Raw genomic sequence first — 13,600 nt, forward strand, 5'->3', positions numbered from 1 at the left:
GGTCGCTAAGTAGCGAACCGAATGGATTTGTTATTTGCATCAATTTCACAGTAATAAGTAGTTACCTAGCATCATTAACGGTGGCATTGTAGGTCAGTAGCTACAGCAAAACATACTTTCTGTTGCATGGATATGTGCATAAATTGTAGATTCTTACAAAATGTGGGAAATTGTATTTTTATCATTTAACATGCAGTTTCCTGGTGTACTACTGGTGTAGTTAGCCAGCTAAGTAGCTACCGCTGAGTTCGTGATATGTTAGTGAGTTGTAACGTTACTTTGTTACGGTCCAGGATGCTGAGAAGCTTTGCATGGTAACGCTAGCTAAAAACTGAGCCGTGTCATTTTAAATCAAGTGCGTGTGGACAATCCATTTAGCTAGTCTAGCAGCATGAGGAAGCACGGTTCATAAAATGCAAAGTGTATAAACTGCAAAGCCCTGGCAAGAAGGAAATGTAGAGATGAATGAGGACAGAAACGTCAACATCAATAGTCCCAAAGAAGTCCCATTCACCTTGTCTCACTTCACCATCAATGAAAATGTTCAGTTTAACGTGAATTATAATGCTAAGTAGGCTAATCTTAAGAAGGCTACTGAGTTTACGTTGCTACGGACGCAGTTCCAACTGTAGAACGAACTAATTTTTCGCAATAAAATCATTTTAAATCAATAAAATAATTTTTAAATCAATATTTTCATATATCAATATCAATATCAAATTATTGATTTCTGTAGTAAGTAGCCGTGTAATAAGAGGGATAATGTACAGCGAGCCGGTCATTATTGCGAAATAAACCCCGACAGGGTGATGCAGGTCTTGAATCACCCTGTCAGGGTTTATTTTTCAACAATGACCAGCTCGCTGTACATTATCCCTTACATAGAAAACGTGTAACATGGCTTTCAACATTAACATTAGCTATGCTAGCTAGCTAACTAACTTAACAAGACGAATCTTCATCATCAATGCGCCAACGTGCCAGCTCTTCAGATGTTCGAGCATAACTGATGTGCTCCAGGTCACCAGGTCAGGTTTGCAAATGTTGCAGTTCACAACCTTCTTGGCAGAGTTAAGAGTGAAATGCCACACTTTTGAGGTCTTTGGTCGTGAAGCAGGGTTTCCGTTAGCCAGTAATTACCGGTTTTTGCCTGGTAAAATTTGTTAAAAAAAAAAAACGATAAATTAAAAACTTGGCAGTGAAAATGTCCGGTAATAATGCTCATACAAAACGTAGCCTACATTTTAGCGGCTAACGTTGAGGTTTTGCTCAATCTTTTTTTTTTTTCCATTTTTCCATTTCCATCTCCCCAATTTGGAATGGCCAATTCCCCAAATTTTTGGAATGCACAATTTGTCATCGATGTTTGGTCCCATTGCACAACTCCCACTGTCAATCCGGGAGAGCGTGGACAAGCACGTGCCCTCCTCTCCTCCAAGACATGTGATGTCAGCCGCTGCTTCTTTTCGCACTGCGGTCCACAAGCTAAGCTAGCACAGAGATGAGTCGGAGGAAGACATTTCATATGCAGCTTTGGCACGTGGACCACGTACCCACCCCATCCCTGGCGGAACGAAGCCAATGTGTTCCGCCTGTGAGCTGTCGACTAGTGACACGGTCGGATCGAACACGGGCCGTAGCGTTCAGTCTACACTCGGAACGAGTGCTTTTACCGACTGAGCCACTAGGGAGGTTTTGCTCAATCTTTACTGTTCGTTTTGCTTAACTGTTACTGTTCATTAAATAGTCAAACTGTTTTGAGATTGCTGTCATTCTTTCGTCAACCTAGGTGTACATTATATTTGCGTTTGTAACAGATTGTTATTGAAACGTGACCGGTAAGTTTCAAATTTGTCCAGTAAAATAAAGTCTTTCTGGACACCGGACCGGCAAGAAAAAATCCTAGCGTAAACCCTGTCGTGAAGGTGTTGCATCTCTATTGTTCACTCCAGTAAAGCTACGTAGCTTAGGCTACATGCCTGAGCATATATACACTGAGTCAGCACAAAAAACACACGCGATGACGTCATCAACTAATCGACAATTAAATTTGTTGGCAACTAATTTGGTCATCGATTTTAGTCGACTACATCGATTATTTGTTACACCCCTAGAGTACAGTGAGAAACACTCCACAATATCTCAGAGCAGTCAGAAATACACCAGCCTGGTTCAGCAGGTACCCCTGCTCCATGAAACCCCTTTAAGGCACTACAGCAGAGTAAGAATGCAATGCAAGGCTGCGGAATGTGCAGTCCAAATGTACCATGCATATTCTACATAACTGAGTAAGTTTACAGGAAAAAGTGACTTACAAACAAAAGACACAAGACTTTTTACCATGTAGATGGGACCTGAACCACAATTCTGTAGCCTTCCAGGGTGATCTGTGGAGCATAGGCTTCTTTGTTCTCAATCTGAGCAGTGTCGACCACCACCTGTCAACACACACACACACACAGTCATTCACAGCATTACTGTGTACAGAGCGCTTTCATCCAACAGAGATTTGTCATTGTTACTGCACTTCAGTGAAATGCTAACAACCATTTTTTCCACAAACCTTCAATAATCCACCCATCGTTTTCCCACAGGTGAGTATGTAATGCAACTCAAAGACTACAACATTTTTCACAACAAAGTATCAGTGGGCACTACTAAACAATGAAATAAAGCAGCCATCAATTACTGTGACAATAAGCTATTAACCACCTGGAGTACGCAAGGTGTAGACATGTAGAACAGAGAAGAATTTAGAGCAAATGCATAATTTAAGATCATGTGTAGCCGACACCATGGTAAAAGAAAGGTGTTACCTCATGTAAACAACCAGTATTGCTTTAAAGTATATGCCCGGTTCATAACAAGCCTGTTTAGTACTTTGAAAGACTCCTTTCCAGTGGAAACTGTAATGCAGGGAAGGAAGAGGCCTCCTGCTTCCTAGGGCTGTGCCCATTGTTATTTATTGTGCAGGTGCATCCTCTACTGCCACCCCGTCGGGGGAGGCTGTGCCTGCTGTGACACGTGTGTGAAACGGGGTCACGGCCAGTGGGAAAACAAGCCCAGCCCTCAGAAAAGGGCCTTCTCTATTGGGCCTATCAGTCTGCACTTATTATCTTGTCTGGTCGTCCAAGACAGGGCTGGGGGGGGAGAGAGATTGGCGCCCAGGGCCTCAATCAAAGGGTCAGCACTCTGCCGATGTTTTGCCCATCCTTCCTGTGACCCCGCCCCCCCATGCTCTCTAGATGTGTGGTTCGCAACCCTGTCCTTTCGTTCAGACTGTTTCCGACCCCTTGCACCACTGACAGTGATGGCGCAGTTCAGGCCGGGTTAACTCTCGCTGTACTCACCAGCCCTGCCTGGCCAAACAGCAGCTGCACTGCAGTCTTGCAGGGCCCCCTCCAGCTGGAGGGACACACCTGGTTAAGGACCTCAATGACAGGGGAGTCATCTTGAGGGGCCACGCCGTTCTGTCCCATAGCCTCTTTGATCAGCTGCAGGGTGGTGTGCTGTGGAGACACCAAACACACACGGTGACATGAGGAAGCACAAGAGGCTGCAGGAGTCCTGGAAACAATTTTAATGCGTGGCTCCTGTGAGAGGACTGGCAGTGCAGGGGTCTCAGTACCATTTTCAGCTTGAGGTTGTCGGCCACAGACTCATTGAAGGAGACACCTTTCAGGAAGTGGGAGCCGATCTGCAGGGGGATGGTGGGCAGCTCACACTGAATGGGCTGTGAGGGACTCTGCATCCTCCCAGCCTGCTGGGCCTCCGCATCACTGCAGCAGCCCTGCACACACACAGCGCACATACGCATGTATACATTTATACACACACAAACATACACACACACACACACATGTATACACATGTATACATATAGATTTACATACACACATGCAGGGAGGCATGTGCACACACACACAAGCAGATAAACACACACAGATACTCACACAAGGCAACACACGCCCAGGGGAGGGAACACGTTTCTATCAGTCTAGGAAAAGTAAAACTCATTTCCTGGCCCTTATTCTTCTTGGCTTATTCTGTATAATTGGCATTTCTGGATCATTCCGTATCATCAAGAGTTGTCTCACTTCATGCGGTGTTTAGGGTACAGTGTTAAGGCAAGCATACCTGTAAAGATGCTTCAATAGCTGTGGGATTGAGGTGAAAGCCACCCTTCAAGGCATACTCGCCGTGGCCCACGCTGTCCAGAGCTGCTTTGTAAGCCTGGATGGACAAGAACAACATTTTGCTGTATGTCATTACGTATCCACAGTCTTCAAAAAGAAAAGCCCTTCCTGTTCTCTGCAATATGCATTACACAACCTACACCACAGAGCACTTTTAAAAGCATAACAAGTCAAAACCTTTCAGGCTCAAACCCCCAGTTTCAGGGTGATGCCATTTTCCAGTAATGAGAGTGAGGCTTCATGAATCCTATAATGGGTGTAGCTAACAAGTAAACTAACCACCAGTATGAGCCATACTTTTCTCTCCATCATAAAATTGAAAACCAATGAGCCACTGGTATTACTCAGATACAATTGTCTACATATTGCTTGAAATGGTGATGAGGAAAGCCTTTCAGAAGCTGGTGCAGAGAGTGGCTTACCTGCAAGGCGCTGTCGATGTTCATGTTGAGCTCCTTCAGCTGCTGCTCAGGGATGGTGGTGCTGTGGGAGCAGAAGAGCTGCTGGACCTCGATGCCAGACAGACACCCATCTCGTCCCCTCTCTCTCAGTCGCGACATGGCCTGCAGCCAATTACAGCTATTGGTCAGAGCACGCAGAGCACGGAGGTCGGAGCCTCACATCAACCATACCTCCCTCTGTGAAAGGCACTGCCCCTCAGAGCAGCAAGCCCCACATGCAGACGGCCATTCAGCCAATCTGTGGCCTACCCTCAACCGCTCCATGCCTTCAGGTCACTGGAGAACACCGCCAGTGGTGTCAGTCAGCGGAACATTCCGGAATATTCAAGTGCCATCTGAAATACCTACAAGGGGTTGGGAAGTGTTTTTTTCCTTCATCTAATTATACACAATAGCCAATGGTGTGGGGACGTACCTCGGCTGCTCCTTTCCAGGACTGGATGGCCTCCTCCAGCTCAGAGAGAGGCCCTGGGGCAGAGCTCTGCGGTCGGCCGTTGCCACGGCGCTCCTGAGCCTGGGCAAGTGCCTCCACCAAGCAGGACTGTGCCACGGGCTGCACCTTCTGCAGAGCCTGCGACAGGAACTGGAAATGCACCTGCATCACAGTCAGGAAGCAGCGGCCCAGCACCTGTAAGAGACATGGCAGTGTCACACGGACGCAGTCCCATCTGCAACACCCCCTCACAGTGAACTTCAAACCTTAGAGAGTACTTAAATCTAAAACCTAAAGGTGTCCTAGACGTCATAGGTGCTTTACCAACAGGGAACTATAGATACAGCCTATTTAAAGTATTTTTTGTCCTAGCCTGACTTTTACTGTCATCTCTGTTATCTGTGCCTCCTTTGTTGGAACCCTTTCCCAAACACCCCTTAACCACTATGTCCACACCCTGACAAGATTACACTTGACAGACTGCTGTCTAATTTGCTGTGCTGTTGTTCAACACCATACGCTACTATATTTCATGTCTACAAGGGGCCCACTGTGAAGTCAAGCAGGCCATTTTATTTATCTGGAGCACAAACGTGTTTCTCCAAACAATCAGAAACCCCTAGGATTTTCCTTCGTATCGATTTATTCAACAAAAATGACAAGTCAATACCTCCTATGTCCCTCTTAGAATATTATTCTATTTATCATGGAAGGCCCAAAATCACAACTGTAGTTTAAATAATCATCTGCTGCACTGATAATCAACCACTTGACACACATAGAAGAGTCTTTTGGCCAATGTGCCCATTGGAGAATGGACTGGATGCAGAAAACCCAGCAAGTTTAAAAACAGCTCTTTCCTTTGCCTAAGAAATAACCTCATATCAGACATAGCAACTGAGCTACAGCAAGAAAAGGCCGAGAGAAAAGCTGTCAATGGAGAGGCTGGAGGGTGAGACTAACAGGGTGTAATCTGCACTGTATGGAACACCCAGAGGAGCTGCATTCAGAAGAGCGTCACCACTTCCCTCCCATAATGCCCCACCTGAGAAAAATTAAAGAACCTCCATAATATAGCATCCTCAGTGCTCAAAAAATCTGTAGGCTGTGTTTCAACTGTATAGTCAACAACAAGTGAAGCACCACTGACAATTTTATTAAAATCATCTACATGGTGACTTTTGAGAGTGGTATAGCCCACAAGTCTCGCGTGAGTTGGAGGCGTGTCCTGGCGAGTCACAGATTATCATGGAGGAGGAAGAGCTACACGTTCCACCGAATTGCTACAAATCAAATGTTTGGCGACACTTCGGATTTTTCAAGAGAGACGGACAATAAATGAAATGCTTACTGAGTTGCAATACTAGAGAAACAAATATGTGAAGTAAAAATGGCACTTTTTTAGTTAATTTATGATTTGTTGTCTGCTTAAGAACCAAATAAAATCAAACTATCTGTACCGCAATGAATTGCATAGTATCATAGTATCATTCTTTTACATCACTTCGTATCGCGTTGAATTGCATTGTGTTGAATCAAATCGCGTTGAATCGCACTGCATCACAATAGGGGTGAATCATATCGTATCGCATTATTAGTTGCTTCATATGTATCTTTGATGTATCAGATTGTTGGCAATTCACTCAATGCACATCCCTAATATATATGCACTATATAGTGAATAGGGAGCAAATTCAGACACAGCCGAAGAACAGCAGAACAAGTGCTCATATTGCACTTTAACAAGTGAGTATTGAATATTTAGTGGTCCAAGCACCGGAGGTACTAGAACCCTCTTGTTTTTACTCCGATTATTATTAGGGGCCAAGCACCAAAGGTGCTAGGCACCTATTGTAATTGTTAGAATTTTTCACTATTATTAGGGGCCAAGCACCGAAGGTGGTAGGCACCTATTGTAACCGTTAGAATTTTTCACTATTACTATTATTATTATACTTTCTCCTCTGGGAGTCTATGGCAGCCCATAAAACCTCTTGGTGGATTTTTATAAAAATTTGGCACATTGATAGAGAACAGTCCAAAGTATCTAGGCATCAAATTTGGGGTCAATCCATCCAACTCTGTAGCACCACCAACAGGCCAAATTTCAAGGTACATTTTTACTTATAACTTTTGAATCATTTGTACTACGGTTGTGATCTTTTTCCCCTGAATCCTTGGCTCATCCCGATTCGAATGCACCCATTGGCATTAAAGTCTTCCATATTGGATTTTCCGCCATTGAATTTTTCAAAAAACCTACTTTTGCGAACTAGTCCTAGACTGTTGAACCTATCACCGCCAAATTTGGTCCGTATCATCTACAGAGGGTTCTGACCAAAAGTTAGTCAAAGAATTTTGCTAGGGCAAACGATGTGGCCGCCGTCGTCCAATGAAATTCCATGGCAAAAACACCAAAACAGGAAGTGAGCCATATGTCAGCAATGCTTGGATGGAGTCACACCAAAATTTGGTATACTTTATTGCCAGTGGGAATATTGGGTACCCACCAAGTTTCATGAAATTTGGCCACATGGGGGCACTATACCAGAAAAACAGAGGAAAAAAATGAAATGCCTATCATTTTGGAACCAAAGCAGACGTTTCAACCAAATTTCTTGTGCACACAGTATCACAGTAAAGTACCCCAGCTGGGAAAACATGAAACCTGTGTGTCAGCCATTTTGTTATTCGGCTATCTTGATATTATCGTTTTTTCAATGGTTTTCTATGGCAGCCACAGAAGTCCTAGGTGGATGTGGGTGGAATCTGGCACCCTCATAGAGCACAGTCCAAGGTATCCAGGCACCAAATTTGGAGTCAATCAGCCATTCCCTGTAGCGTCACCAACAGGCCAAATTTCAGAGTACATTTGTGCTTATAACTTTTGAAACGTTGGTCCAAGAGTTGTGATCATTATTTCCCCAGAATCCTTGGGTCACGATGAACTGAACAAATTCATCCACATTGTAATGGATTTTTGAAAAAAAATCATATTTTGAATTTTTTGAAAAAACTTACTTCTGCGAACTAGTCCTAGACCGTTGATCCTATCACCACCAAATTTGGTCCATATCATCTACAGAGGGTTCTGACCAAATGTTATTCAAAGAATTTTGCTAGGGCAAACAATATGGCCACTGTTATCCAATGAAATTCCATGGTGAAGACACCAAAACAGGAAGTGAGGTCATATCTCATCAGTGTTTTGCTGGAGTGATGCCAAACTGGTACACTTATTTGATATTAGCAATACTGGGTATGCACCAAGTTTCATGAAATTGGCCACTTGGCCGTTAAAAAAAATTAAATCCCCCACTTCTCTGACACGAAAGCAGATGTTTCAACTAAATTTCTTGTGCTTCGTCAAAGTTAAGGATCCTAACTGGGAACTTATCAAACCTCCACATCAGCTATTTAGTGTTTCATCCATCTTTGATTTTGTCAAAAAGACATTTAACCATCTCCTCCTGGAGTTATGGCACAATGAGGTTTTGTGTATTACCTCTTTACTTGTCAAAGGGTAGTTCCCAGGTTGAATAATATGGCCGCAGTGTACCCACAAATTTGCCTGTGAAGGCACCAAGCAAGAGTGGCCATATCTCTGCAATGCTTTTGTTCATTGGTATGAAAGTCGGTACACATGCTTACCGTGAGGCCTGGGTGGCACACACCAAGTTTAGTGAAATTTGGCCACTTTGTGGTGCTATACTGAAAAACAGGTTTAAACACCCATGTGTCCACGTACTTAGATTTTAATGACATTTTGTTCTAATAGACATCACAAGGCACAGACCACACAAAGAAAAGCATATATTGCCACCAATTTTTTGTAGATCATTACATCATTACATATCAGGTCCTAACTGGGAAATGAACACATAGATCAATGTATAAATGGCATGGCTGCTAAGATACAATCAGTTTGTTGCACTTAAAGGTACGTCTCCTGCACCTTTTGACCTACTGCCAGAACTAATACACTAAATAGTGTTGAAGAAACACTTGGACTTGTCCATGTTGGTCCATGTACTTGGTCCATGTTGGCCTGAATGTAAGACAGGCTTTTTTTTCTACTTCAGCAATTACATCTTAAAAGTGGGGTTGTCTTACATGGGAGGACTAGACTTAAATGTCATTACACAACAGCAGATGGCACCATTTATCTGAGCGTGTTCAGTGGTATTAGAAATCCCAGTAGACTAGTTATTTTTATTTAAAATGGTATTAGAAATCCCAGTAGACTAGTTTATTTTTATTTAAATGTGGCAATTTCATCTAAAAGATGTAGATAATATATCACTGTACCTTGTTTTATTCAGGGTGTTTTTATTAAATTGATATAAAATGGAATGATGTTTTTAAAAATAAGATTTGATTTTCAAAAAGTTTGTTGTTACCAAAAACAGGTGTTGAAAAATGGGGGTCGTTTTCTAATCAGGGACATATTATTATATTCTATTATATATATACATATACATATATATATATATATATAAGATTATATATTATTATAAGATATGGTATGCTCTCTGCCTTTTCCCCATGATTTGGGATTTTTTCAAATACCCAAAAATTGTATGCCTCCAACAGCGTTGGCACTTCTGATTGCGACGTCCCAAGAGGGCACACTGCATTTTATGGCACTGCTTATGTTTAAGCTTGACATATATGTGGTGGGGGGCAGTACGGTGGTGCAAATGGGTAGCACTACTGCCTAACAATATGAAGGTTTCAAGTGCGGGTTGCATCTGCGTTCAGTTTGTACCTTGTCCCTGTGTTCATGTGGCTTTCCTCGTCTGGGTATTCTGGTTTTCTACCACAGACCAAACACATTCAGGTAATGTCATATTGCCCATAGGTGTGAGTAATAGAGTGGGTGTCAATGTCTCTGTTCACCCTGTGATGGACTGGTGCCTTGTTCAGGGGTTGTTCTGATTAGTTGTCTACAGTTTGGCCCTGTGGTGCTTGGCCCCTTCATTGCTGCTTGCAGCTATATTTATTTAGGGGTCCAAGCACCGAAGGTGCTGGAACCCTCTTGTTTTTACTCGGATTATTATTATTATTCTTCCACCACTTTTCCAGCTTTGCCCATAAAACCAACACCGTGCATCAAAAAGTCACCAAATTTGGTACAATGGTAGAGGGTCATGTCCTGAACAATTGTCTATAATATGGCGTCCACAGGTCACATGACCTGGCAGCCATCTTGGATTAAAATTGCCATTTTCAAAAGCTCAGCCCCCTTGACCCATTTGACGAAAAGTCACGAAACTTGGTATACAGTTTCCCCTCATCACAAGGAACAACTTTGACTGTTGAACCTTTCAAGTCTGCCATATTGGATTTTGAACTAATTTGCATAATTATGATTTCAGCAAAAATGACATCTTCTGCTCAACAGTTGGGCCGTTTGGCACAAAACTTGAAACACATCACCTTGAACCAAATTCCGACTTAAATTGCGAAGAAGAAGCGGCTACATCAAAAAACTTGGCCACCACAAGCCAATCAATTTGCCTCATTTACTAATTAATCTGCAAATTAGCCAATATCGTTCACCATTGCATCAATCATTCTGAAATTTCTTGTGCCCAATGACAAGGCCTCACTGACATGATATTCCAAATTTGAAAGCAATCTGTCAGAAAACACAGACTCCACAAGCGCTAAATCACGCTCATTTTTAACCCAATTTTTAATATGTGAAAAATATACTTACAAATCTTCTTCTCATGAACCGTAACTTCAATTGATGCAAAATTTCACTTGTAGGGCATTTGGGGTATGCGCGGTATCTAAATTGCGAAGGAATAGTTGCTACATCAAATAATAATAGAGCTACATGCCAGTCAATTTGCAAAGGTCTCAAAATCAATGTTGAAAAATTATTGTGGTCAAACGGGTATAAATTCTAGACAGTTGCTTAAAAAGTGTCAATACTTTGCATTCTTCTATAAGCCCAAAGGATGATTCTTCTGTATGAAAATTTTGTACACTGATGACATGGATTGTCTGCTACATTGAATTTTATGTTACAAAATCAGTTTGTCCTCCTACCAAAACAAAACACTGGGAACTCCTGAGACTAATAGGTATGTTTCTCCCTCTGTCAACAATCATCCCAATGAGGGAGCCATAGGTCACATCATTTGGTGACCATCTTGAATTATCTTTAAGACTGTTAAATGTCAACTTTTCTTGAACTTGAACGCATTCCACAAGGCCTTCATAACTTCATAACTATTTTTTTTTATTAAAAATGAGCCAACAGTTTTATCTTTCATCAAATTCTTCTTAACACTGGCCTGTGAAAATCTTCATCACAGACTTTTACTGCATGAAATTAAAGACCCCCAGGAAATTATCTTATTTGTACTTGGAGCTATAATTTGAACTTATAGCTATATTTTATTTTAAGATAAAGATCTTGAATGTTGTTTTCATTTAGGACCATGGGCAAAAGTTCCTTGCTTTAAGTGTTCTTTAAGTTCTTTAAGTAGCCTAGGATAACAAAGTTATATTTGTCTTTTATTTTGGCTGATCTGAAAAATATCCGATCCATGACTCAAAAACCGTGATCCAATCCGAACCATGAGTTTTGTGATCAGTTGCACCCCTATTCATAACCATATACTGAGCCATACTGAGTCAAGACCAAGTCCAGCCATTCTCTTGTGTGAGGTCTGTAGATGTAACATTTTTACAGTCAACCTTCCAGAGTTCAAACATGCACATAATCTGTGCTGGTTGCAGTTAGTAGGCCTACATGTCCAGTTTTTGTTATCAAACTCCAAAAGTCAAAGCTCTTAGAAAAGCACATATTTTTCCCAACAATACAAAGTCTACAAGAGTAATTGCAAAACAGGAGCAGGTAAGGAAAGCACAGCTGAACACTGTGTCACATAGCAGCCAGTTTATAGATTTGTAAAGGAAAGACAGAAGACTGGCTGCTTTAACCCACTCAGTGCCGTTGTCGACTAAAGTCACCCAAACAATGAATGTTCTAGAGTGCCAAGGGCGACTTTAGTCGACAGAAATGCATCAGCAACGAAAGATGTCATTTTATCCAATGAAAATACAGTTCTACTTTGTAATGGAATGAACTGATGAGTCAATAATTTGTGCCAATAATTATATCATAGCGTATATTAGTTAACATAAAATACGTAATTATAAATAAAAATTAGGAGTGCAGCATAGCTTCTTATGTGGATACCAATGTGGGTTTTAACCAAACGTAAAGCGAAAGCAAAGCAAACTGAACGCAAAGCAGCTAGCTAGCTAGCTATACAAGTTTATGAAATGTCTTACCTCAAACTCTTTGACATACACAGACATTACTGTATATGGGGCTGACCGATTGACATTGCTTAGAAAAACTGGTTGTCATTTACTTATACAAAAGTGAATAAGTTAGCTAGCTACCTTACATTACGCTGTCAACTTCACATAAGTGACACAGGTCTTAGGAATAGGATATCACAACAAGGAAACTGAGCCAGCAAAGTCAACAAAGATGATCTGTGTGGTTGTTGATGTTTACCTAATTTGCATAGTCCTATAAAAGCCAAAAGCCAATTTCGCGTCATTATTATGTAGCGTGTTATCGGCGATCACAGAGCGAGAGAATGGCGATTGTTGTACGTAGTGAATTTTTTAGTTGGGACAGTGACAGCGAGGAGTTTTTTGGTTTTGAAGAAGAGCTGGAGGGGTGATGGAGAGCTTTGGGAGTGAGGAGGTGGCTGAAGAGAGGGAGAGGGGAGGAGGGGGAGGAGGAGGGAGAGAGGGCGCTCCATGGCAGCGGCGAGTGGCGTCAGGTTGATGCTAGCTTGTCCGGGATACGACTAGGCACCTCTGAGGGAAGAAGAGGACGGGAGTTTTCAAACCTTCCCAGGCCTGGTCCACAGCGAGTATGGAGTAGCAGTGACCTGGTGGATTATTTTCTGTCCATGTTTTCACCTGACATGATCGATCTGATGGTGACCGAAACCAACAGGTATGAGACTGTGCGAGCTCTCGAGCTAGCACCAACATTCGCAGGGAGGGAATGGAAGCCCACAGATGTGGCAGAGATGCAAGTTTTTCTTGCTATACAGATTATCTTAGGACTTCTGAAAAAGCCGAAAATCGCCGATTACTGGAGTTCAGACAGTCAGTCACTGATGTGGACACCGAATTTTTCCCGTGTCATGTCCGAATCGATTCCAAATCATCATCTCCCATTTACATTTTAATGACAACGCTTTGAGAGTTGAGAGAGAACACCCAAACTACGACCCGCTTTTCAAACTTCGACCTCTTCAGGACAAAGTGTTGGGAGTACTACCCACGGAAAAATCTACCGATAGATGAATCTATGGTCCTATCGCGGAGAATTTTTTAGGCAGTACATTCCGACGAAGCGCCATCGTTTTGGAATGAAAAACTTTGTCCTCACTGATGCAAAAACTAACTACACGTACCTGTGGGATGTCTATACTGGAGGAGCCTATCAGTTCGATAGGGCT

General features: G+C 42.3%; 1 protein-coding gene across 2 annotated transcripts in view; it reads right to left on the reverse strand.

Annotated features, from left to right (window-relative positions):
- LOC118787754 (granule associated Rac and RHOG effector protein 1-like) overlaps positions 1–13,600 on the reverse strand; it is a 69,758-nt gene that overhangs the window by 27,637 nt on the left and 28,521 nt on the right. For both annotated transcript variants that reach the window (XM_036543402.1, XM_036543401.1), the window contains exons 2-7: positions 5,073–5,285; positions 4,619–4,759; positions 4,138–4,233; positions 3,629–3,790; positions 3,351–3,509; positions 2,341–2,438 (exon numbers count right to left, since the gene is read on the reverse strand). In XM_036543402.1, the coding sequence (XP_036399295.1) occupies positions 2,341–2,438; positions 3,351–3,509; positions 3,629–3,790; positions 4,138–4,233; positions 4,619–4,759; positions 5,073–5,285 (869 nt within the window). The remainder of the gene's footprint in view (positions 1–2,340; positions 2,439–3,350; positions 3,510–3,628; positions 3,791–4,137; positions 4,234–4,618; positions 4,760–5,072; positions 5,286–13,600) is intronic.

Source organism: Megalops cyprinoides, chromosome 13 (genome assembly GCF_013368585.1).
Source record: "Megalops cyprinoides isolate fMegCyp1 chromosome 13, fMegCyp1.pri, whole genome shotgun sequence".
Lineage (NCBI taxonomy): Eukaryota > Metazoa > Chordata > Actinopteri > Elopiformes > Megalopidae > Megalops > Megalops cyprinoides.